This window comes from Hemitrygon akajei, chromosome 10, assembly GCF_048418815.1.
Source record: "Hemitrygon akajei chromosome 10, sHemAka1.3, whole genome shotgun sequence".
Classification (NCBI taxonomy): Eukaryota; Metazoa; Chordata; class Chondrichthyes; order Myliobatiformes; family Dasyatidae; genus Hemitrygon; species Hemitrygon akajei.
In genome coordinates, this window is record NC_133133.1 from 97,252,628 (window position 1) to 97,279,337 (window position 26,710).

The 26,710-nt window shown below is 43.6% G+C and overlaps 1 protein-coding gene across 1 annotated transcript; it reads right to left on the reverse strand.

Moving 5' to 3' along the window:
* Positions 1-6,735: 6,735 nt before the first annotated feature.
* Positions 6,736-24,440, reverse strand: LOC140734006 (T-box transcription factor TBX22-like). The gene is made up of 8 exons (XM_073057585.1): positions 24,169-24,440; positions 22,730-22,886; positions 21,997-22,098; positions 12,637-12,811; positions 10,929-11,093; positions 9,714-9,778; positions 7,829-7,923; positions 6,736-7,697 (listed from the first exon to the last, which is right to left on the reverse strand). Exons 1-8 carry the CDS (start codon positions 24,329-24,331, stop codon positions 7,120-7,122), a joined length of 1,500 nt encoding a protein of 499 aa, XP_072913686.1. The 5' UTR covers positions 24,332-24,440; the 3' UTR covers positions 6,736-7,119.
* Between the last annotated feature and the right edge of the window lie 2,270 nt (positions 24,441-26,710).

A 26,710-nucleotide genomic window follows, 5' to 3' on the forward strand; every position in this document is an offset into this window, starting at 1 on the left:
AGTGGAGAACTGTTTATCAAAGTGGAGGTCCGTTATCAATGGTATACTGCAGAGATAGGCATTAGGTCCCCTGTTGCTCTGACTGTTGAAGTCAAGGGTATCAAATGCTTTTTTCACCATCTTGTTTACCATCTTGTTCCCTCCACTCTTCAAGAAGGGAGGGAGGCAGATAAAAGGACGTTATAGGCTGGTTAGTCTGACCTCAGTGGCAGGGAAGATGTTGGAGTCCATTGCTAAGGATGAGGCTTCAGGGTACTTGATTACATGGTTTCTTTAAGGGAAAATCTTGCCTGACAAATCTATTAGAATTCTTTGAAGAAATAACAAGTAGGGTAGAGAAAGGAGAATTGATGGATATTGTGTACTTGGAATTTCAGAAGGCCTTTGACAAGATACCGCACATGAAGCTGCTTAGCAAGATAAGAGCCCTTGGTATTACAGAACAAATGCTAGCATGAATGGAGCATTGGCTGATGGCAGGAGGCAAAGAGTGGGAATAATAGAAGCATTTTATGATCAGCTGCCGGTGACTAGTGGTGTTCCACAGGTATCTGTGTTGAGACCATTTCTTTTTACATTACAAGGAGAGATTTATAAGTTTGTGGCCTAAGGAAGAAGGAGTCAATTTAAGAAAACCTAGCACATTTATTTTTCAACATAGTCCCCTCCTACATTTACACACTTAGTCCAGTGGTCGTGGAACATACAGATCTTGGCCCTCCAGAAAGTGTCCACAGATGGGTGATTGATAAGCTTGTATCCTAAGGTAGAAGGAGATGTGTTATACAGCTCTTGTTACATGCACATGCAGGTCAACTCTTTGAGTGATTATGCAGAAAGTTTGAAGTTAATAACTCATCTCCTTTTACCGTAGGTCACGAACTTATTAATCACCCGTGATGAGTTATTAACCGATGAGTTATTAACTTCAAACTGATCTGCTCACAGGTGACATCATTTTCACATTAAGTTCAGCATGGTTGTATAAAATTACCTTTAAAAAACACCTTGATGGCTCATTCTCTTAGCATTTCTTGCTGCTGGATGATATATTGGTCATTAAAAAATAAGAGTACAAAGCCAAGATCTTATCGTTCAGAGTGTCATATTAAGATTGCTTTCTGTGGATCTCCACTTAAGCCTGGTGAAGCATAATGAAATAGATAACTTTATGAAATTAACGCCAGAGAAATTTTAAAAAGACCCTTTTCCTTTTCCCTGTTCTGCTTAGCTGATTGATGCCAAAGTTTAGAAAAAGTTGTAAGTTATTACCAGAAGCAGTTTACTTCTTTTGCTTAGTTTAATATTTTCATATTTGAATGGTTAAATAGAAAATTAAGTATAATCAGACAAGTATTAAAATTAGTTTATGGTAATGTACCACATATTTAAAAAATAATCATGTATAAGCATCTTGTGAGGATTTCCTTCACTATAAAGATCAATATGAGCACAGACATGCTGCTACATTGAACACCAATGTAACATTGAACTCCATGTTCAAGTTTACTGTTGTGGGCCATATCAAAGATGGTGATGAATCAGTATACAGGAGGGAGACTGAAAATTTGGCTGAGTAGAGTCATTACAACAACCTTTCACTCAATGTCAATAACACCAAGGAACTAATAGTAGACTTCAGGAGAAGGAAATCAGATTCCATGAGCCAGTCATCATTGGAGGATCAGAGGGTCAGTAACTTTAAATTCCTGAGTGTCACTATCTCAGAGGAATTGTCCTGGACCCATCATATAAGTGTTATTGTGAAGAAAGCATGACATTACATCTACTTCCTCAGGAGTCTGCAGACATTTGGCATGTCATCAAAAATCCTGACGAACTTCTATAGATGTGTGGTGAAATGTGTGTTGACTGGCTGCATTTTGGTCCGGTATGGGAACACCAAAGCCTTTGAGAAGAAAATCCTATAAAAAGTAGTGGATTCAGCCCAGTACATCATGGGTAACCCCCCCCCTCCCCCACCAACCAGTGAGCACATCTACATGAAACGCTGTAACAGGAAAGCAGCATCCATCAACAAAGATCCTCACCACCCTGGCCATGCTCTTTTCTCACTGCTGCCATCAGGTAAAAGGTACAGGTGCCTCAGGACTCACCCTGCCAGGTTCAAGAACAGATACTACCCCTCAACAATCAGGCTCTTGAACAAAAGAGGATAGCTACGCTCATTCTATTTCTGGTGTTTCCAGAGCCAGTGATTTCACTATAAGGGCTCTTTGTCTTGGTTTTTCATGCTCTGGTTATTTATTGCTATTTATTCATATTTGTATTTGCACAGTCTGTTGTCTTCTATGTTCTACTTGCTCTTCCATTGATGCTGTTTATAGTAACTGTTCTATAGATTTGATGAATATGCTCACAGGAAAAAGGTTCTCAGGGTTGTATTTGGTGACATGCATGCGCTCTGAAAATAAGTTTTACTTTGAACTTTGTTCTTTCTTGATGCCAATGTTCTTCACAAACCTTCTCCCAGACTATTCACTCAAATAAAGGGAAGGAAGGAATTCCAAGCCTTTCACGACTGTAGTTCTTTTCATGATCTTAAGACATCTCCATTCACTTGAGTTCAATTAATCACAAGATCACAAGACAAAGGAGCAGAAGTAGGCCATTCTGCCCATCGTGTCTGTCTGCCACTCCACCATGAGCCAAACTATTCTCCCGTCTAGTTCCAATTTCCGGCTTTTTTCCCATATCCCTTAATACCCTGACTAATTAGATACCTGTCAATCTCCTACATGCAGTTGGCATTGTAATACTCTGAAAGCTGGGATGATTTTGGACTGAATTTTAATTATGTTAACAATATTTTAGCACATGATACAGAAATGATCAAGATGTACATCTCCAATATCCCAAAGAACTTTGCAGATTATTATGTTTATTTGATAATCACTATGCCAATAACTGTAGTTAAAATCTCCACAAGATGATTTTGATATTTTAAGAGTTGAAAATGGTTTATAAAAAATACCAGTTCGAGTCATTGAGTCTCTTTGGTTCGATCAGTCTACACTGAGCTCAGTACCCATCTTGCTAGTTCCAATTTCCCGCTGTTCAGCCTATACCTCTCCAAGCCAGTCCCTCTATATACCTCTCCAAACTACACTCTTCATATGCCTCTCCAAACCACACCCTCTATATACCTCTCCAAGCCACACCCTCCCCACTCCTCTCCAAGAGCTTCTCAAATGAGATGACTGTACCTGCCTCAACCACTTCCTCTGGCAACTCATTCCATATACCGACCAACTTCTACATGAGAAAGTCTCCACTCAGGTCCCTTTTAGATCTTTCCTCTTTTACCCTAAATCTATGCCATCAGGTTTTTGACTCCCCTACGTGGGGGAATAACTGTTAGAATCCACCTTACCAATGTCTGTCATCATTTTAAATATTTCTCTGTGTTTCCTCCTTGGTCTCCTAAGTTCTAAGTAAAAAGGAGCTAGTCTGTTTGACCTCCTCCTATAACTCAAGCCCTTTGGAAATTCCTTATAAATCTTCCCTGCACTCTTTCCACTTTAGCCACATCTTTCCTTTAAAAAGGAACCCTTAACTGTACACAGCACATCAAGTGGGTCCTCACCAGTGATATTTATGCCTGCAACCCAATGTCCCAATTCCTAATCATGGTGTCTTAACTGATGCTGAATGCATTTTTCACCACACTGCCCACATGTGAAGTTGCTTTCAATGAACTATGCACTTGTACCACTGTTCCATTATACTCCCTAGCGCCCTACAATTCATAGCATGTTTATGCTGGTTTGACCTTCCAAAATGCATTACCTCACTCTTGTCTGTATTGAATTCCATTTGCCATTCCTCAGCCCATGTCCCTAATTGAATAAAATCCCCTTGTAATCTACAATAGCTTTCTACACTATCAACAACACCTCCAAACTTTGCATGTGTTGTCCACAAGTTTACTGATCAAGCCTGGCACATTTACATCCAAATCATTTATATAATGGTAGATGGAGTTCAACCCAGATAAGTGTGAAGTGGTTCATTTTGGTAGGTCAAATATGATGGCAGAATATAGTATTAATGATAAGACTCTTGATGGTGTGGAGGATCAGAGGGATCTTGGGGTCTGAGTCCATAGGACACTCAAAGCAGCTGTGCAGGTTGACTCTGTGGTTAAGAAGGCATACAGTGTATTGGCCTTCACTAATCATGGAATTGAATTTAGGAGCCGAAAGGTAATGTTGCAGCTTTGTAGGATGCTGGTCAGACCCCACTTGGAATATTGTGCTCAGTTCTGTTCGCCTCACTACAGGAAGAATGTGGAAGCCATGGAAAGGGTGCAGAGGAGATTTACAAGAATGTTGCCTGGATTGAGGAGCATACCTTATGAAAACAGGTTGAGTGAACTCAGCCTTTTATCCTTGGACCGACAGAGGATGAGAAGTGACCTGATAGAGGTGTATAAGATGATGAGAGGCATTGATTATGTGGATAGTCAGAGGCCTTTTCCCAGGGCTGAAATGGTTGCCACAAGAGGACACAAGTTTAAGGTGCTGGGGAGTAGGTACAGAGGAGATGTCAGGGGTAAGTTTTTTACTCAGAGGGTGGTGAGTGTGTGGAATGGGTTGTCAGCAACAGTGGTGGAGGCGGATATGATAGGGTCTTTAAAGAGACCTTAGGATAGGTGCATGGAACTTAGAAAAATAAACGGCTATGGGTTACCCTAGTAATTTCTAAGGTAGGGACATGTTCAGCACAACTTTGTGGGCCGAAGGGCCTGTATTGTGCTGTAGGTTTTCTATGTTTCTATAAATAATGAATAGCGAGGGTCCCAACACTTGCAGCTCATCACTGATTACCATTCTCCATTCCATTTAAATTTCAGTTTAAATTGCAGTCAACACCAATTTATAATTCCTGTTTTGGCATGGCACAGACACAGAAACCTCTCAATATTGTTTGGCTACTGTAGAACCAACCCTAACAAAGTACACACTGTCATTATCCGATTACGCGGCTGAAAATTGTCCAATAATTAATGATCCCGCTCATATTCATTATTGCAGTCATCATGAGCCCGCAGTTTTACTTTACAATACATGCTCACTGGTGCTACAAGCAATTTAGTATAAGATAGGTGTAACACCCTGGGAAAGGTTTCACTGCTAATGTAATGGTCTTTCTGTAGAAGCAGTGTTTGGGTACGATTAGAGCTAATGGGTGCTTGGGATGTGAGCTGGGTCCTTTGTTCGGCGGGAGAGGAAGAGAGAAGACGCTAGAGAGAACCGGTCGTAGGATTCGACCCGGCGGGGCACCGCGATTCGATTGAGGGAGGATTGTTGAATATGTATGACTTTCGGAAGAGCTGAGCTCCAACTTGTGCACATTTGACTGTTTAATTACACAGCATCCACACAAACCGGGGTTTGAGGTGGGAGAGCCGTCTCCATCTCACGGGCTTGGCGGCACCGGAGTGTGTATTCCCTAGACTTACGCAGCGAAAAAAAACAGTGGGGTTTCATAGGAAAAACTTACACTCTAATAATTAAAAGTCATAGAAGGATAAAGCATCGTCTCCCTCCATAAATTGAAAGAATTTCCTATCAAATATATTTTCATTACAATCTGCCCATCAGGTTGGTATAGAGTAGATCTCGGCTAATCTGCCAGGTAATGAGACAGTTTTGAGTGAGAGCTCATGTATTGAATATATTTGGGGTGTGTGGGGTGTTTTCCCTTGTGTGTTATAACAAGGCATTACGACCATCTCAATAACCAGATCCGTGCCGCCTTCTACTGTGAATTTCTGCAGATTCTCACAATGGCATGTCGCCCAAGGTCACCAGTCCCGCTGTGATAAATTAGTTCAATGGGAATTGCTGCTGGTGATGATATTTGCAGACTGCCAAGTTCATGGAAAAAAATTGTTTTCAGTGCATTGTTGACCTTTTGAAGGATACTAGACTCAAAACACCGCTTTGGTTGGATTGATTTGTGCAGAAGTATTTATATATCAATACATAGATTTACTTCCTGTCCGAACTTTTCCACCAGCTACCGTACTGGGCGTTAACCATGTTTTCCCTCCCTTTTTGCACCACTTATTTAATTCATTTTAATATATACTTAGTGTGATTTATAATTTTATTACAATGTACTGCAAAGCACTGTTGCCGCGAAACAACATATGCAGGTGATATTAAACCTGATTCTGATTCTAACCAACGATGATAGAGTCCACGGAGTACGAACAAATCAAATCAACAGAAATATTCCAAGACTATGTTCCAACATGCTGCGCTCGTGTTTAATTTTCCTTTTATTTAGCATTCAGCCCGGAGTCGGCCCTTCCGCCCCAGCAACACTTGACAACCTCGATTAACCCTAACCTCATCACAGAACAATTTGCAACTGGGAGGAAACCACAGCACATGGGGAAAACTGGTGCATTCCAAGGCAAGGATGTACTGAGGCTCTTTATAACCGACCCCGGAATTAAACTCTGACGCCCCGAGCTCCTTTCACAAACTCAGTGTTGTTAGATTTGATATTCAAATCCACATAAAACATTAAAATATCAGGTTCAGAATATCATACAGCCCTTTTAGAAATCTATGTCTGATAAACCATATTTTAAAGGTATTTGTGCTGAAAAGTGGCCCCATATTTCGGATGCGAGCGCTGGTCTAACGGGTGCTCAGATTTCTCTGTGTTGGAGTTTGTCTGGACGTTTCACTACTGTCAATTAACATTCAAGGCGCAGAAGTCCACACCTTCCAAAGTATTTCTCTTGAGGGAGCACACTGCACTATAAAGTGTAGAGGAGAATTCGTGTGAAAGTTTCTTGCAATAAAAGTTTCGCGTTTGACTCTATCCAAAGTTAAACGTTCAGATCGGGCAGGTGTCGTTGGTTTCCCGGGCCTGGACTGTTCAACCGCACAACTACATTGCAATCAATCTATCTGAGCTGTTTCAACGTCTTCCGAAATTGCATGTACTTTTGTTTTTAACGGCAAAAGCCAGTCACAGCCATCAGTAAATCAGCGCTCCTTCTCCATCTAGACAAGTCTCGTAAAATACCTCTAATCACTCGTCCCCAGAACAAGCGGATATTTACCGCTCTCCCAATTATGCCATCTCCAGGTTAGAGGCAGTGGTTGACAGTCTGGACCCAATGGGTTGTCTTGCCTGTTCTGAAGTTTTGATAGCTTGCGTTGCCAGTTTGAATGGGTCTGCCAGCAGCGCAGAAGGTGCGGACAGACTGTATCCAAAGAGAGAGTGCGGGTGTCGCGCACACCAGTTGTATGAACCATATGGACTGAGGGTCGGCGGAGCCTCAGTACCTGCTGGTTGCATCAGGTGAGAGAGAAGCGCACAGGGAGCGAGCTGCAGTCCGGGTCCATCGCCCTCTCCATCTCTCCCAGTCAGCACCGTGAGTGAGGACATGGAGGGGACACCACGCATGAGCGCTGGAGTGACCAAAGGATCAGGGGATGCGGTGTCGCAGGCCGGCAGGGTGAAACGCTGCGGTTCTGGGCTGTCCTTGTCACACACCAGGCTGTATCGGGCGGTATTCCGGGATGCTTCTGCGAGGGAGCTCACGCTAAAGTGAAGCAGCCCAGGTGAACAGATCGGATGCAGCTCGGAGCTCAGAATGCAGCGTATCCCGCTAACAGGTCTCCCAGGCGGGCACTCGGAGCAAATGGCTGCGGAGAGAATGTTCACGCAATTAAAAGGCAGCTTGGAATTGGGTGATCGGATATCGACGTGGGAGGCAGATTCTCGTTAAAAGATTGAACATACGAGCAGTCCATGAATTCAGAAATATTGCACACACCTGGCCTTTGGATCCCAAATGCCTGGAGATTCAGCGACGGCCGACGGTTCGGGGGTCTCCAGGTGTAGCTGTCCACCACTCGCTCCAGACCAACCCTAATTGCAAGAGGACAGTTTAGACGTACTTGAGCGGACAAATCCGGGTATCCAAGGCAGCTCTTCTGGAACACTTACAATCACAAGTATTTTAGGAAATAAACTGTTTTCAAAAATCTCCAATTACTATAATCAATTTTATTATCTGCATATTACCTGATAACACAACTCCGGAAATCACAACCTCTCCTCATGGTCTCAGTCTACACTTTCTGCTGCCTCGGTGGGGCAGCCAACACAATCAAACAGCCCATTCCCACCGACGTTCTCCCTTCTGCTCCCTCCCATCGGACGGGGGACACAGGAGCCGCAAAGCACGTACTCACAATGTACAGTGGCGTTTACAGCTTTGCACCCCTTGTCTGTCTGCACTTTCTCGCTGCCATAATACTTCGTTCTACAGTCTGTATCTGCCCTCATCTAATCTTATCGCCGCTGTTATAGGGATTGAGCTCCTCTTGTCCTTACCAACCATCCCAGCAGTCCACCATTGTCAGTAACTTCTACCATTTTCCACTGGATTCTACTACCAATCGCATGTTCACCAGCCATCCCAGGAGCCTACACATCCAACACACCATTCTGCAATTTTCAACTGGATCCTACGACCAATCGAATTTTCCCTCCCCTCCCCTTTCTGCAGGGATCAGCCTCTCTGTGATTTCATTGTCCATTTGTCCTTCCCTACTGATCTCCCTCCCGACTTATCCCTGCAAGCAGCACATGGTACTCCTGCCCATTCACCTCCTCCCTCATCACCATTCAGGGCCCCAAACAGCTGAGGCAACACTACATGTATGTGTCTGTCGGAGTCATCTACTGATTCTGGTGATCCCAGCAAGGCGGCCTCTGCATCAGCGAGACATGAAGGAGCCGCTTTGTCGAGCACCTTTGCTCCGTCCGCAACAGATTGGATTTCCGAGTGGCCAACCATTTTAATCCACTCCCCGTTCCTATTCCAACATGGTCTCTTCTACTGCCATAGTGAGGACACTCTCTCAGGTTGCAGGACCAAAACCTTATATTCGGTCTGGGCAGCTTCGGACCTGACGGCATTAACATCCATTTCCCTAACTTCAAGTAATATCACCCCTCCATACTTCTCTCTTTTTCTGTTTATTATTCCTGCTCCCCTCTCACTTTTTCTCTTCTCCTCATCTGCCTATTGCCTCCCTCTGGTGCCTCTCCTCCACCCTTTTCTCCTATGGTCCATTCTCCTCTCCTAACTGATTCCTTCTTTTTCATCTCTTTACCTTTTCCATCTATCACCTCCCAGTGTCTCACTTCACCACACTGTCCCATCCACCCACCTTCCCCTCACCTGGTTTCATCTATCACCTCCCAGCATCTCACTTCATCAGCCTGTCCCACCCACCTCCCCCCTCACCTGGCCTCACATATCACCCGCCAGCTTGTTCTCCCTCCCCTCTCCCCACGTTTTTCTTCCGGATTCTTTGTCTATCATTTCTTCCTTATGAACGGTCTCGGCCGAAACAGCCGCTGCTTATTCATCTTTGTAGATGCTGGCAGACGCGCTGGGCTCCCCCAGCATGTTGTGAGCGTGTTATTCTGCACAGTTACTGTTTTTCCTTGTATGACTTCAGTGTGATGAAATGATCTGTATGGATGGCGTGGGGGAAAAAAAGATTTTCACTGTACATGTAACAATAATAAACCAATAAAGATCCTCACTGAACCAACGAGACATCCGATTCACCCGATTCAGCGGCTATCGCTGACAACGCGGAATCGTTGAAATGAGGATTTCACCAGAACAGGTCTGTGCGTACCTGTTTCTCCCGGGATCTCTGAAACCTTTGGCGAAAGGGTTTCTGTCAATTTTCAACCTGGTGATCTATAAGGAAAGAGAACGGGGTTGCAATAGGTTGATTTAAATGCTGGAGGTTCAAAGCCACGCTCGGAACTATAACCATATAACCATATAACAATCACAGCACGGAAACAGGCCATTCCGGCCCTCCTAGTCCGTGCCGAACTCTTAATCTCACCTAGTCCCACCTACCCGCACTCAGCCCATAACCCTCCACTCCTTTCCTATCCATATACCTATCCAATTTTACCTTAAATGACACAACTGAACTGGCCTCTACTACTTCTACAGGAAGCTCATTCCACACAGCTATCACTCTCTGAGTAAAGAAATACCCCCTCGTGTTTCCCTTAAACTTTTGCCCCCTAACTCTCAAATCATGTCCTCTCGTTTGAATCTCCCCTACTCTCAATGGAAACAGCCTATTCACGTCAACTCTATCTATCCCTCTCAACATTTTAAATACCTCGATCAAATCCCCCCTCAACCTTCTACGCTCCAATGAATAGAGACCTAACTTGTTCAACCTTTCTCTGTAACTTAAGTGCTGAAACCCAGGTAACATCCTAGTAAATCGTCTCTGCACTCTCTCTAATTTATTGATATCTTTCCTATAATTCGGGACTGAATTATAATTCCCTATAATTCCTATCTGGGACTTAGGGCAGAAGGGGCAGTACTTGATTCAAAGAACTTTTGCAACGGGAAACTAAATGCCAGTAAATAACAAAGGATCGAGAATTCTGATGTCGTTTTACATAATTATGTAAATCTATAATCAAGTTAATGCAAAGTATGCAATTGAGTCGTATCAAGAATTCTGTCATTACAAAGGAGGTGACTTCCCCTCGGCCATTTGTTTCGCTTTCCTCCGTTGCTGTCTCTTCTCCCGCTATCCCCTATCTTGCACGCCCCCCCCCCCCAGCCTGTCAGTACCATCTGTGGTGAACTACATATACCTGTCAGGACACCCCCCCCCCCCCCCCGCTGACTGCTCCTGTGGCTCCTCCCACAGACCCCGGTATAAAGGCGATTGAGGCCTGAACCCTGCCCTCGGTCTCCAGGATGTAGTATGGTGGTCAATTGCTGCTTGTTCTTTCTTCCAGTCAATAAAAGCCTATATCTCGTCTCACGTCTCAGAGAGAGTTATTGATGGTACATCACCATCGTTTACCTGTTGGTTCTGATAAGCTGTCACAGTGGTGAATTCCGTCTCTGTGAATGCGAACGTGTGCAATCCGTGGAGCGGTAGGTGCTGATTTGCAGAGAGATCCGTGTCAGCCTCTTTCCGCACCACATGGATGCGCGGACGGTATCTGTGCATGGACTGCAGGATGATCTGGTGGCAATGAGAGAAACAATGTCTCGGCGTTGTATTGACAATTCGGGCCGGCGTTCGGTGGCAGTCACCCTTCATGGAATGACTGAGTTCGTGCTGCCTCTCTCCACGAATACTGACCGAAAGCTGTGTTCGATGTGCTGAGATTTATATGAATCTTGGACTGTACTTTATACTGCTGTCCTTCAGTTTTCAGTGCTTTTTTTTGTTGTAGCCGATTGGCGGGTGAATGACCTGTTAGTTCTTTGTGTGTGTATGTGTGACTGGCGGAGGGGGGGGGGGGTGGTTGGGGATTTTGATGCTATTGTCGCTATTCTTTTTTTGCGTGAGGGAGTCGGCGATTGTTATTGTCGCTGATTTTTTTTTTCTGTGGGGAAGGGGTGGGGGATTGCTATAGAAACATAGGAAAACTACTGCACAATACAGGCCCTTCGGCCCACAATGCTGTGCCGTACATGTCCTTACCTTAGAAATTCCCTAAGGTTATCCATTGCCCTCTATTTTTCTGAGCTCCATGTACCTATCCAGGAGTCTCTTAAAAGACCCTATCGTATTCGCCTCCGCCACCGTCGCCGGCAGCCCATTCCACACACTCACCACTCCCTGCGTAAAAAACTTACCCCTAACATCTCCTCTGTACCTACGTACTTCCAAGCACCTGAAAACTGTGTCCTCTCGTGATAGCTATTTCAGCCCTGGGAAAAATCCTCTGACTATCCCACGATCAATGCCTCTCATCAGCTTATACACCTCTATCAGGTCACCTCTCATCCTCCGTCGCTCCAAGGATTGTTGCTGTTATTTCTGTAGGGAAGGGGTGGGGGATTGTTATTGTTACTGTTTTTATCTGTGGGGAAGGGGTGGGGATTTTGGGGCTTTAGGAGTTTTATTTTTCTTATTCGTGATGGGGGGGGCTGGTGAGGGAGTTGACGCATTTTCTTTCAACAATCTTTCTGTATTTCATGGCTATTGGGAAAAGATGAATATCAGAGATGTATTGTACATACATACTTTGACAATAAAATGATCCTTTGAACAAGCCTCCACTGAGTTGTAATGTGTAACTGAATTGTAATATAAGTGTTGACATATAATATGTGATAATTGACATCCAAGCTACTCCCCTGTTTACCGTGTTGGTGTGGGTTCTGCTCAGCACTGGCTCAGCCCGGGGAATGTACACGCTGCCACTTCTCGTTAGCCTAGCCCAAATTCGCAAACCGGTATGGGAGCCTGACTGCCACAGTGCACTGACCATTAAACTAAGCACAGGGGTGAGGCACATGACACCATATACCAGGCATGAGCTGAATGATACCAGTCTTCGGCTGGTTTTCCACCTTTTATAGCACTGACCCAATTCTTCTTGGAAATATGTTAATAAATGTGCCACAAGTATAATTTTGGGTCATGCCATTGTTATCTAGATGCAGTCCACACTCACGTAGGCCAGAAGGATAATCTGCGCAAGTGTTCGCTGCACTGATTCAGACTGTGCCTTTCGGGGAGGAGTGTGCCTTTCTGAAATGATGATAACTCTTACATGTCCTTTCTGGTCCATGTCGTTGTTGGTAAGTTTTACCCGGTCGAAACTGATGACCTGTTTCATCCAGGACTGCCCTGAACTTGGAGAATCGGGGTGGACGTACATTCGTGGTGTCAGCGAAGGCTGCTCACTATTTCCAGCCACCATCCACTGCGAACTGTGGTACACGTACCTGCCAACATCATACACATGTACAAGTCTTGAAAAATGCCCCCATTCGTACCCACTCAATTTCCCATGTAGAAGGCATTATTACAGGCTAATTTCCAGATCAGGAAGGGTTTTTTTTTCACGATTTCCCTAACATCTGTGGCAACCAGAAACATGTTCACTGTGTATCAAAATGTTGTGCAAACTTCTTTTTAACTTTCAGTGCTCAAAAGAGAACAATGCTATTGACTCCCAATCCATCTGATCACTATTGATGCTGTACATTTCCTAGAGCAATGCACATAGAATAGTGACTCCTCTTAAACCTAAGTGTACGTACTTAGGGAATTGATTTGAAAAGAAGCTACTGCTGTATTATATGACAGCACTGATAACGTATTTTTACGTTAACTGGCCGGCGGTCTCTGTCGTGATCCATCTCTCAGTCTTCCACAGACAGACACAGTTCAGCAGCTTCCTATACAGATAGTTCAGATGGTGAGATCTATCAAAGATAATGTACAGTATATCATCAGCTTGCATTATGTTCTTTGACTGTAGTCACTCATCCGCTTGGCATTCATGATGTGATGGTAATTTGTATTAGACATTGGCATTGTGGGAGAGGCCTGAAAGTGGTAGTAGGTGGTTGCCTCTGTGACTAGTAGAGTGCCATGGGGATCGGGGCTGGGTCTTCTGTTGTTTGTCATCTACATCAATGATGTGGATGATACTGTGGCTAACTGGATCAGCAAAGTTGCAGATGACACAAAGATTGCAGCAATATCTGAACAAGCTGGAAATATGGGCTTAAAAATAACAGATGGAATTATATGTAGAGAAGTGTGAGGTGTTTCACTTTGGGAGGATCATCTAGGGTAGGTGATCACAATCACCGCAGTGAGTGGTCAGGTACTGAGGAGTGTGGTAGAACAGAGGGATCTGGATCTACAGACCCATTATTCATTCAAAGTGGTATCACAGGTAGATAGCATCACAAATTTTTTTTTTAGCACCGTGGCCTTGCTAAGATCAAGGTATTGAGTACAGGAGATGGGGTGTTATGTTGAAGTTGTATAAGACATTGATGCAGACTAATATGGAGAAATGTGTGCAGCTTTCATCACCCACCTACAGGAAAGATGTAAATACATTTGAAAGAGTACAGAGAACATTTACAAGGATGTTGCTGGGAATGGAGGACCTGAGTGTAAGGAAAGATTGAATAGGTTAGCACTTTATTCCTTAGAATGAAAAAGATTGAGAGGAGGTTTGATACAGATATACAAAATTATGAGGGGTATAGATAGGGTAATGCAAGTAGGCTTTTTCCACTGAGGTTGGGTGGGTCTAGAACTAGAAGTTATGTGTTAGGGCTGAAAGGTGAAATTTTAAGGGGAGCATGAGGGGTAACTTCTTTGCCCAGAGGATCATGGGAGTGTGGAATGAGCTGCCAGTACAAGTGGTGCATGTGAGTTCGATTTCAACATTTAAGGGAAGTTTTGCTAGATTCATGGATAGTAGAGTTTTGGATGACTATGGTGTCGGTGCAGGTTGATGGGACAAAGCAGGTTAAATGGGTCAGCATAGACTTTGATCAGCAATCAGCTGGCATTTGGGATTGATTAGAAAGGCAAGTGCAAGGTTGGCGTCCATCGTCTGAGTGGACAGTCACAGCGGTGATCAGGCTTTAGTTCTTCAAAGCTTCAGTGAAGAGAGGCTTCAATCAGAGAAAGCAAAGGAAAGAAAAGCTCAAACTTAAGTTTTTTTTCCATCTTTTCTTTATATCCTCTCAGTTAGGACAGTAGAGATGCCAGGCAGGATAGTGAAATGATCCTCTTGTGAAGACAGGGAGATCTCCAGTGTCCCTGGCAACTACAACTGCGTGAAATGCATCCTGCTGCAACTTCTAACAGACTGCATTCAGGAATTGGAACTGGAAGAGGAACTGGATGACTTGAGAGGCTGGTGGGCTGGTGGATTATACATATAGAGAGATAATTATACCCAAGGTGCAAGACACAGGAGACTGGGTGACAGTCAGGAATGTGAAAGTGGTTTACCAGCCAGGACAGTGTAGTCCTGTGCCCATCTCCCTAAACACAGGTTTATCACTTTAGATGCTGTCTGGAGGGATGACCTAATGGGGGAAAGTCACTGTGGTCGGGTCTTTAGCACTGAATCTGCCTCTGCGACTCACAAGGGAAGGGAGAACAAGAGGCATGTGTGGTGATTGGGGATTTGTTAATTAAGGGAATTGACAGGAGGTTCCATGATGAGAATAAGATTCCTGGATAGTATGTTGCTTCCTGAGTACCATATTCAGATCGGGCATATCTCAGATCGAGACCTCAGCATTGTTAAGTGGGAGGGTGAGCAGCCAGAAGTCATGAACCATGTTGGTATCAATGACAACACAAGTGAATCTGCAGATGCTGGAAATAAATAAAAACACAAAATGCTGTCTGGCCTGCTGAGTTCTGCCAGCATTTTGTGTTTTTATTGGTATCAATGAAATGGGTAGGACAAGTGATGAGGTTGTGCATAGGGAGTGCAGGGAGTTAGGTGCTAAGTTAAAGGGCAGGACTTCAACAGTTGTGATCTCAGGATTGGTACCCATGCCATGTGCTAGTGAGGCCAGAACTAGGAAGATTATATAGGTTAATACATGGCTAAAAAGTCAGTGTAGGAAGGAAGGCATAAGATTTTTGGATAATTGGACTCTCTTCCTGTCATGGTCCGGATCAGTTTCCCTTTAAATTTATCTAGGTTGTGTTATGGTCTGGACCATTGACTCCTTGTTCCCCTTTAATTCCCTGTTTCACATGTCTCTTGAGCTTGGTGATTAAGGTAATTTACTCTTGACTGAACCGGCAGTTTATAAGCCCCTAGCTTCAGCGAGAGTGTTATGGAGTATTAGCGAAGTCACCGTAGCTAACACAAGCCAAAGTTTTCTAGCCGGAGCAAGCCAAGTCTCCTCCTGCAGCAAGTGCCAGCAACTCGCCTTCCCTTTCCAGAGTGGGTCCGGGCAAGGTTAACCCACCAGAGTGAGTTAAGAGCCCCCGCAGCTTGGAACAAACTTGAGTCCAGTGATAGTACCGTCCGTTGTTTTGTCGTCGTTTATCCAGCACAGTAGGCCGTTTGCCGCTACTCGCATGGACTGTTGTTGTGTGGTCTCTGTATCAATGTCCTGTCTAAAGAGGGGTCCCGGCCCTGTACCCTAGAAGGGTCCTGACCCCGGTGTTAAAGAGTCCCAGCTCCATGCCTCATGTCTGAAGGCGGAGTCCTGGCTCAATGTTTCATGTCCTGTGTTTGAGTATCAAGTCCTGGCCCTGGTGTTCCAAGTCCAAAGTATCAAGTGCTGGCTGTGGTGATCCAAGTCCCAAGTGTCCAAGTCTGGGCTGCGGCATTCCTCGTCCCAAGTCTCCAAGTCCAAGGTCTGTGTTCCTCCAAGTCTCCAAGTCCAAAGTTTGTGTTCTATCCTTGTGTCACAGTTCTCCTTGTAAAGAGTAAATTGTACAAGGCATTGGTGAGGCCAAATTTGGAATATTGTGTACAGTTCTGGTCACTGAATTATAGGAAAGTTATCAATAAATTAGAGAGAGTGCAGAGACGATTTACTAGGATGTTACCTGGGTTTCAGCACTTAAGTTACAGAGAAAGGTTGAACAAGTTAGGTCTCTATTCATTGGAGCGTAGAAGGTTGAGGGGGGATTTGATCGAGGTATTTAAAATGTTGAGAGGGATAGATAGAGTTGACGTGAATAGGCTGTTTCCATTGAGAGTAGGGGAGATTCAAACGAGAGGACATGATTTGAGAGTTAGGGGGCAAAAGTTTAAGGGAAACACGAGGGGGTATTTCTTTACTCAGAGAGTGATAGCTGTGTGGAATGAGCTTCCTGTAGAAGTAGTAGAGGCCAGTTCAGTTGTGTCATTTAAGGTAACATTGGATAGGTATATGGACAGGAAAGGAGTGGAGGGTTATGGGCTGAGTGCGGGTAGGTGGGACTAGGTGAGATTAAGAGTTCGGCATGGACTAGGAGGGCCGGAATGGCCTGTTTCCGTGCTGTGATTGTTATATGGTTATATGGTTAATAAACTCTATTTTATTGAACCTTAAGAAAACGTGTTTGTGTCCTGCTTTTTGGTCCTTCTCGAGTACCCTTGCCCCCCACCTTGTAACACTTCCAGGGAAGGTGGGACCTTACACAGAAGTGATGGTTTGCCCCTGAACTGGAACATTCCTAGCAGCAATGTTTGTTAATGCTGCAAGGTATGGTTTAAGCTAGAGTTGCAGGGGGATGGGAACCAGAGTGCCAGAACAGTTAGTGGAGAGATTTTGGAGGCAGATGTTGGTAAGACTTCAGACAAAGTTAGGAATCAAAAGGTTGAGTACGATGTGACTAGTGTCCTGAACCATCTATACTTCAATGCAAGAAGTATCACAGGAAAGGCGGATGATAGTGTTGAAGATGAGGTAGCTGGTTTACAAACAGAGGCAATGTGTAGTGAGGAGAGGCTGTTGATAGGGCAAAATTGCAGTCAACAAGATGAGTTGCAATGTAAAAGGTGGACCAAATAGAAAAGGGTGAATACAGGACTGAAGATGTTGTATTTGAATGCGTGCAGTATACGGCATAAGGTAGAAAACTTGCAGCTTGGCAGGTATGATGTTGTAGTCATACATAAGATGCTGGGATCTTAATGTCCAAGGAGACACATTGTATTGAAAGGACAGGCAGAATGGTAGAAGGGGTGGCTTTGTTCTATTGATAATAAATTGCAGTTCTGTTGAAAAAAAATAAATGATATCATTGGAAAGTGATGACATAGGTATTGAATTATTATGGATAGACCTAAAGAACTGCAAGATTAAAAAGATCCCAATGGGATTTTTACATAGACCCCCAGACAGTAGCAAGGATGTGGCTTACAAATTACAATGGGAGATAGAAAATGCATATCAAAAAGGTAATGTTACAATAGTCAAGATGGACTTCAAAGGCAGGTAAATTAGCAGGTAGGTTGGTGCAGCATTCCAAGAAGGGGAATTTCTAGAGTGCCTATAAGGTGGCTTTTTAGAACAGCTCATGGCTGAGCCCACTAATTGATCAGCTATTCGGGATTGGGTGCTGTGCAGTGAACCAGAATTGATTAGAGAGCTTAAGGTAAAAGAACCATCAAGGGAGGTGATCATAATATTATCGAATTCACCCTGAGATTTGAGATGGAGGAGTATCAGATGTACAGATGTATCAGTATTACAGTGAAGTAAAGGGAATTACAGAGGCATGAGAGAGGAGTTGGCCAGACCTGATTGGGAAACAATACTGGCAGGGATGACAGCAGACAAGCAATGGCTGGAATTTCTGGAAGCAATTCAGAAGGTATAGGATAAATGCATCCCAAAGAGGAAGAAGTATTCCAAAGGAAAGATGACTAACAGAAGTCAAAACCAAAGAGAGGGCATGTAACATAGCACAAATTAATGGGAATCTAGAGGATTGGGAAGGTTTTAACAAACAACAGAAGGCAACTAAAAAAGTCATTAAGAAGTTTAAGATGGAATACAAAAGTAAACTAGTCAATAATATTAAAGTGGATACCAAACATTTCTTCAGATAAAGTGTAAAAGAGAGATGAGAGTGGATATCAGACCATTGGAAAATGATGCTGGAGAGGTAGTAATGGGGGATAATGAATAAGTATTTTGCGTCAGTCTTCACTCTGGAAGACACTAGTGGTATGGTGGAAGTTTCAGATGTCAGGGGTCATCAGGTGTGTGAAGATACCATAACCAGAGAGAAGCTTCTTGTGAAACTGAAAGGTCTGAAGATAGATAAGTCAACTAGACCAGATGATCCACATGGTATACACCCAAGAGTTCTGAAACAAGTGGCTGAAGTGTAATGATTTTCAGGAATCATTAGAATAGTTCTGGAAGACTGGGAAATTGCAAATATCACTCCACTCTTTAAGGAGGGAGAGAGGCAAAGAAAGGAAATTTTAGGTCAGTTAGAGTGACCTCAGTGGTTGGGAAGGTGTTGGAGTTGATTATTAAGGATGATGACTCAGTATACTTGGAGGCACATGATAAATAAGGCTGTGGTCAGCATGGATTCCTCAAGGGAAAATCTTGCCTAACAAATCTGTTGGAATTCTTTGAAGAAATAACAAGCAGAATAGACAAAGGAGAATCAGTTGATGTTGTGTACTTGGATTTTCAGATAGCCTTTGAGCAGGTGCCACACATGAGGCTGCTTAATAAACTACGAGTCCATGATATAACAAGAAAGATTCTAGCATGGATAAAGCAGGAGGCAAAGAGCGGGAATAATGGGAGCCTCTTCCTGGAGGGCTGCCGGTGACTAGTGGTGTTCCACAAGGGTCTCAGCTGGGACAAATTCTTTTTACATTATATGTCAATGATTTGATGATGGAATTGATGGCTTTGTTGCAAAATTATCAGACAATATGAAGATAGCTAGATGGGCAAGCAGTTTTAAGTAAGTAGGGAGGATACAAAACGATTTAGACAGATTAAGAGAATGGGCAAAGAAATGGTATATAGAATACACTGTTGGGAGTGTATGGTCATGCACTTTGGTAGAAGAAATCAAAAGGTTGTCTATTTTCTAAATGGAGAAACAAATAGAAAAAAAACTGAGGCACAAAGGGACTGGAGAATCCTTGTGCAAGATTCCCTGAAGGTTAATCTGCAGGTTGAGTCCACGCTAAGGAAGACAAATACAATGCTTGCATTCATCTCAAGAGGACTAGAAAATATATGCAATGATATAATGTTGAGACTTTATATAACACTGGGGAAGCCTCACTTGGAGTATTGGACTCCTCATCTCAGAAAGGATATACTGAAACTGGAGATGGTTCAAAGGAGATTCATGAAAATGATTCCAAGATTGAATGACTTCTCATATGAAGAGTATTTGATGGCTCTAGGCCTGTATTCACTGGCATTCAGATGAATAAAGGATGATCTAATTTAAACCCATCAAATAGTGAAAAGCATGATAGAGTGGATGTGCAGAAGATGTTTCCTATGGTTGGAGAGTCTAAGTCTAAGGCCCTCAGTATAGAGGGGCATCCTTTTAGAATGGAGGGAAGGAGGAATTACTTTAGCCAGAGAGTGGTGAATCTGTGGAATCCTTGGAGCTTAGAAAAATATAGGGCTATGGGTAAAGCCCATTAAGGGATTGGATATGCTAGAGGCAGGAAACATGTTCCCAATGTTGGGGGAGTCCAGAACCAAAGGCCACAGTTTAAGAATAAGGGGTAGGCCATTTAGAATGGAGTTCAGGACAAACTTTTTCACCCAGAGAGTTGTGAATCTATGGAATGTTCTGCCTCAGAAGGCAGTGGAGGCAAATTCTCTGGATGCTTTCAAGAAAGAGTTAGATCGAGCTCTTAAAGATAGCAGAGTCAAGGGATATGGGGAGAAGGCAGGAATGGGGTACTGATTGTGGATGATAAGCCATGATCACATTGAATGGCGGTGCTGGCTCAAAGGGCTAAATGGCCAACTCCTGCACCTATATTGTCTATAAAGCTTAGGTAGTTCTAAGGTAAGGACATGTTCGGAACAGCTTTGTGGGCCGAAGGGCCTGTTTTGTACTGTAGGTTTTCTATGTTTCTATGTTTTGATGTTTCTTTGCCACAGGCAGCTGTGAAGGCCAAGCCTTACTGTATATTTAAAGGCAGAGGTTGATAGATTCTTGATTGGTCAGGGCATGAAGGGATACAGTGAAACGGGAGGAGATTGGAGATGAGAGTAGAATTAGATCAGCTGTGATGAAATGATGGAACAGAATTGGATCAGCCTAATGGCCTAATTCTGCTTCAATATCTTCTGGTCTTCTGGTCACCACATTATTGGAAAGGCATTGAGACTTTGGAGAGGGTATAGAAGAGGCTTACCATGATGTTGTCTCATTCTAAAAGAGAGATTGCAGAAACTTGGATTGCTTTCCCTTGTGTTTTGGAGGCTGAGGTAATCCTGCTACATGTTTATGAAATTAGGGGAGATATTCAGAATCTCTTCCATAGGGTGAAAAGGTCAAGTACAAGAGGCAGGGGTTTAAGATGAGAGACAGAAAGTTTAAAGGATATTTGTGAGGCAAGCTTTTTACATAGAAAGTGGTAGGTGGCTGGAACATGTTGCCAGAGAAGGTGGTAGAAGTAGGTGTGATGGCAATTTTTGATAGGTATGTAAGTAGATAGGGAATGGGTCAGGTGCAGGCTAATGGCATTAGTTACATTGGCATCTGGTTGGGCCTCATCCTGTGCTGTAATATTCTATGTTCCATGATCATGTAAAACTGATGTGTGGATTTTTTACAAAATGGTGAATCTCTCTTCCCCTGTACCTCAGCGGGTTGTGGACATTTGTTCATCAGGGTACTTAAAAAAAAGTAGTGTATAGGAAGATTTGGGTTGTGGAGAACTGGCATAGAAGAGGAGTTGTGGTCTGGGGAGTCTCAGCCATAGCAGCATTAAATGATGTTGTAGGACTGGGGGGCTGAGTGGCCTATTCCTGCACTTACATTGTGTATTCTCTTGTCAATTTGTATCTCATCTAATTTTAACTAATGTCATACTCTCTTTGGGTGGCAAAGAACTGATACATTTCTACCAAAGGAGGTGTCTGGTGCTCCTTCCCCGGCTAACCAGCAGGCCATCCATGGGCAAGGTGTAGCACCTGCTTAGCCCCCACACCCCATCAGAGTCAGGGGAAGGCATGGGAGCTGAAGGAAGATGATCCTATGAGCAGCCGGTGAATATCACAAGTCCTGGCTATGTGACCACTGACGCCAGGCAGACAATCTCTGAAGGGTATGGATCATGGCTGGGGTCACCCGTCTTGTAAAGACACTGCCCAGAAGGAGCCAATGGAAAACCACGTCTGTAGAAAATTTATCAGGTCCAATCATGGTCTTGGATTGACTATGTACGTCATTTAAACGTGGGACATGATGATGACATTATATAGTTAAACGAATTTTGTTTTGTTAGCAAAATATAGAATCAACTCGCCAAGTTGTCTGTATTTGCTGAAAAAGTTCCATTTTTGCTGAAGGGTTGCTTCAGGGAATTAAAGGATGCCCACTGTACTATGCGTGTGTGTCATGATTTCTAGAGGGCAGCGGTGCCGGCTTGTCACCGAACCGGCGTAGATGCTGTGAAGAGTACCTGTATCTGTTGGAATCCACGGGGATAATATCCATGGCGATGTAATACCGCTGTTCGGGCTCCAGACCTCTGATTTTCACTCTGATGGCAGGAAACATGCGCCTGTGCAGAAATTGGCACCATTAGACTGAATGTCCACTCTTATCCGCTTTACCGAAGTAGAGACGGCCAGAGTGCGGAGCATGAGCAAAATGTCAAAGGCCTTTCTTCACTGTTTTGAAGAACCCGTCCCGCCAATGCTGCGATGTGTAACCTGCGCTGCTTGCAATCGCAACAAGGCATTCCCGTTTATTAGGATAAATCCAAATCTTTACGTTAAAATCTTAGCTTTCCCTAATTGAAAACCACAAATCAGTGGCCTTATTTTTAATTTTGGTAGAGGCGAGAAAGCTGCATTGCGGTAAATATCTGATATTAATATAATTTTCTGGATTCTATTTACAAAATTACAGATATTTGTAAGTTTTCCAAATTAAAAGATTATTCAAACAGTAAATGCGAAGCTCTAAATAAATCTCTGGTCAAGCAAACTACGTACTGGGAGGGATTGGGTCCGCTATTATATTTTACGGATCTTCAATTAACCCAAGCGAGGTTCTTATTGTTTTACTGTCCAAATTTTGCCAACGGACAACGCCTCTTAAAAAAAGCAATTTTCGTTGTTTACGTTTTATGCTAAAGAACAATCCCGAGTGTACGAACGAAGTGAAAAGTTTAACTCGTCTTGTATCACCTGCCAGCTTTTGTGATGATCATCTCAGTCCCTATCTCGTGAAACCTCTTCCAAAGATCCATCCCCTGTAGTTCTACCTGTGGACCTTCAAAGTCACCGCCGAATGATCTGGGAGACGGAGACCTCTGGGTTTTGGGCCCTTCTGCTTTCGCCTCCACTGCAAGATACCAAGAATAATACTTTGATGAAGGCCGTCACCAGCTTATTTCCTGTCCGGCCGCCTCGCTCGTCTTTACATTGACCTCCCGAAGTAGCCAACTCTTTGACCCACCCCTCGATGCCTTCTCTGTCTTTCTCTCACTCTCTCACGCACACACTCCCTCTCACACACTCACTCTCTCTCGCTCTCTCATTCTCACCCTCTCTTACATTCTCACTCTCTCACACACTCTCTTTTACACGTACACAAACACACACACACTCTCTCACATTCTCTTTTACTCTCTCGCTCTCTCTCTGTCTCTCACTCTTTCTTTCTCTGTCTCACACTCCCTCTCACACTCTCGCTCTCTCCCGCTCTCTCACTCTCATTCTCTCTCTGTCTCTCACGCTCTCTCTCACTCTCACTCTCTCTCTGTCTCTCACTCTCTCACACTCTCACTCACTCTCTCACACTCTCACTCTCACTTTCTCTCTGTCTCACGCTCTCTCTCACTCTCTCTCTCTCTGTCTCTCACTCTCTCACACTCTCACTCACTCTCTCTCTCTCTCTCTCTCTCTCTCTCTCTCCCTCTCTCACTCTCACACACCGTAGCAAACTAAAACCAAATGCATCTAATATAGTGTAATTCGAACGGAGTGTGTACCTCACTGTCTCTCTCCCACTCTCGCTCTCTCACTCTCTCTCACACATTCTCTCTCTCTCTCTCTCTCTCTCTCTCTCTCTCTCTCTCTCTCTCTCTCTCTCTCTCTCTCTCTCTCTCTCTCTCTCTCTCTCTCTCTCGCTCACTCACACACACAGTAGCAAACTAAAACAAAATGCATTTTATATGGTGTAATTCAAACGGAATGTGGATCTGAGGAGCGTTCTCCCCACAATGAAACGGAACCCATTCGTAGTCACGAGACAATCTTTGCGTCTGTTTTATGAATCTGCCAGTTTAGTTTCTATCAATTTCTGTTGTTAATCTATTCACATTTCCAGGAGATGCCTGCATGCTAAAAATTCGAAAGCGGAAACGCGCCATACGAATATCGACTCTACCACGAATCCAAAATTTGCACATAGAACAATTAAATACGCCTGAAAAGCAGAAAGGAATATTATAACCCAAATTATAAATGTATTTAAACGAAATAAAAGTAGTTTTTAATTATTTCTAAGTTGTAATTATTGTCCTTTGCAGGTTTAATCAAACATCATGGAAAGTCGAGGAAAGCTCTCCGCTGGTGATGTGTGTTGAAGTCAGTTGCATCAATAATTAGTGTGGAAGACTAACCAGATCGCTCGTCTTCCTCGTACTTCGGTTCCTCGGGCCGATGCCGCATGTCGTTGCGTCGGCCTCTCACTTTCCCATTTCTTGTGTCTTCATGTTTTCTCTTCAGGGGATTCCCTACTAGAGACTCCACGGAGAAAGCATGCGCCCTGGAACTGAGCGCCATCAGCCCCCAACTTCCAGCGCTGGCGGGATGCACCAGCCCGAATACAGAGGGCAGTTGGACAAATCCGCTGGACTGGGAGACCGGTCGGATACCTTCCAAGTCCCAGATTGAATCCCATTCCAGCCAGCGGTAACCTTTGACCGGATGGCGCGCTCCCGTCTGCACCTCCAGTCAAACATGCATTTCTTCCCTGTCAAGTGGGGCGCTGCTCGAGGGCGAGACTTGCTGTCTGTCAAAGTCTAGCCAATAATACCACTGCAGACAAGAACGAGTGAAGCTCCTGTCATCACTAATTATAACCAGAAGAGTTTCCTTTCTACTGGCTGGTGGAGATAATCGTTTGCAGCCATACTTGTCTGTGTATAGGTACTGCATGTCAATATCGGTATGCGCACATCACTGTCATGTTTTATTAGTCGTGTAACAAAATTAGCTCAGCGTTGGCAAGTAACCCATCTTAAATGATCTAATAAGTGAGACAAGTTTCCTTTTGCTGTAAATATCAAATATGTATGTGTGCATTTGCAGGCAGCTACGCAGACATATCCATAGAATACAATATTCACTAGTCGCTGGATGTTGGTGTGCATCTAGATATACACAGGAACGTATGCGTACGTGCATTTGCTTTCTAAATTGTTGAGGAATTAGAAACGTTTGGGGTATAGTGCTGTGTAAATGGCTTGTTTCTTATGTTAGTGTAGTTTTCCGTCAGACTGTGAGACTCGCATCTCGATTCCAGAGACGTGTTCCCAGAGAGTGCTCTGAAAGTTTGAGAAAAAGCTGTTGGTGAGCTTCTGGAAAGGGAGAAGCGGTTAAAGTTTGCTGGTCTGCAGTTTACGGTATTCTCTTCTCTGATACTCATCCCCAAATGCCCAAGGTTTAGGCACTCGGTGTTTCAGTCTAGTGGGGAGTTGGAATAGCTGACCTACCCCCGGAATATAAAATCAGATGGAATTGCATGTCATTGACAGTGCGGTGGATTTTCGACGTTTATATCCTCATCCTCACACATGCGCAATATCGAGTGGCCGCGTCCTTGTAACGTTCAGCTCTCAGCGGTGTCAGCAGAGGTCAGAGCGTTAGTCAGCAATCCGGATTGACAGGGCTCACGGACCACAGTTGAGAGGCAGCTTTCCGTAACCATCCTTTTCTCCAAACCCAATCTTCCCAAGCTGTCCCAGTCCCTTTATTTATACTTTAGACGACGGTAAAATAGAACTAACCCCCGAACATTGTAAAGTCATATTGAGAACTTATTGCTCCATCATCTGAAAAAAAAACAGAAATTTGTAAAGACATACTCAGAAGTTATTGCTCCATCGTCTCAAGTATAAAAAATGTGTTTTTTTAAAAGGTTCTCAGAGCTCAGCATTCTCAGTTCCGTTGCGGTTTCTCAGTGTTCGTGAAAAGCCGAAGTTTTACTAATACCCTAGTGTTGTTGTTCGTAAGATTCTTACGGTGCCTGATACTTGACATCAGTTTTTGACAATACCCGGGAAATTTTAAAAAGAGGGATACGTTCAATTTAAAACTGACAGAAAATGCACGTTGAAACAAATGTTGAGAAGTTTTGACCCGGCACTGCTTTCGGACATTGGGCCCATTTTCTCATGCTTGCCGTTAGCGATGGAGAATTAACTCACCCAACCAGGTAAATTTAACTTCCAGTAACCAGATACACTCCGGATTATCAATTATTTATATATTCACAACTTTTAAGCAGGAACGTTGGATAGAATTTTCATCCGAAAAAAAGAAATTAGTTATTGTGCAAGCAGCACTTTCTTTTTTTTTTCCTGAAATTTCAGTGTGCAAGTTCACAAAGCGGAAAATTTCCCAAACAAGTTTAACCCTGGTGTTTTAAATTCCACATTCAATTGATATTAAAATAGGTATTTTATAGAATAACTTTTTATAGAATATCTTTTCCCAAAACGACATTAACCAGATTTAGAAAATTGTTTTAAATGCACAGTATTTATAACGATGAAGTGGTATCGTTTAACAAGAATCTTCAAGTGATTAGATTTTATTACTGGGATTTCTTCAGCCATGATGTAGCATTTAACGGCTTACAATTCTCCACCCATATTCCTCTTACAATTATAATAGGCCATTGTTGCTGCATTTTAAAATTCGTTCTACGTCTATTTTTACTGGGGAATTTAACACGCGTTGCCAAGGAAAACAAAATAAAAGAGGCGGTATTATCATACGAGATGAACGGTGAAGAAACACAGCTGATTGGCATTTAACTGCTTCCATATGTAAAAATACTTCCCTCCATGAAACCTGAATGCAAACAGACAAGCAAAGCTTCCTCGGAGAATGGGCAACGTTCTGCAGCGCATTCTCGGCTCCCTTTCTCAAGAGTGT

What these genes read in the sequence shown, in the direction of transcription:
- LOC140734006 (XM_073057585.1), bottom strand. Translation starts at nt 24,331, where the DNA reads ATGGCGCTCAGTTCCAGGGCGCATGCTTTCTCCGTGGAGTCTCTAGTA. An exon ending in GTGGATTCCAACAGATACAG is followed by an intron (nt 12,812 to 21,996) that starts GTACTCTTCACA and finishes TGATGTTGGCAG; the next exon opens with GTACGTGTACCACAGTTCGC. An exon ending in ATTTGGGATCCAAAGGCCAG is followed by an intron (nt 7,698 to 7,828) that starts GTGTGTGCAATA and finishes TTCTCTCCGCAG; the next exon opens with CCATTTGCTCCGAGTGCCCG.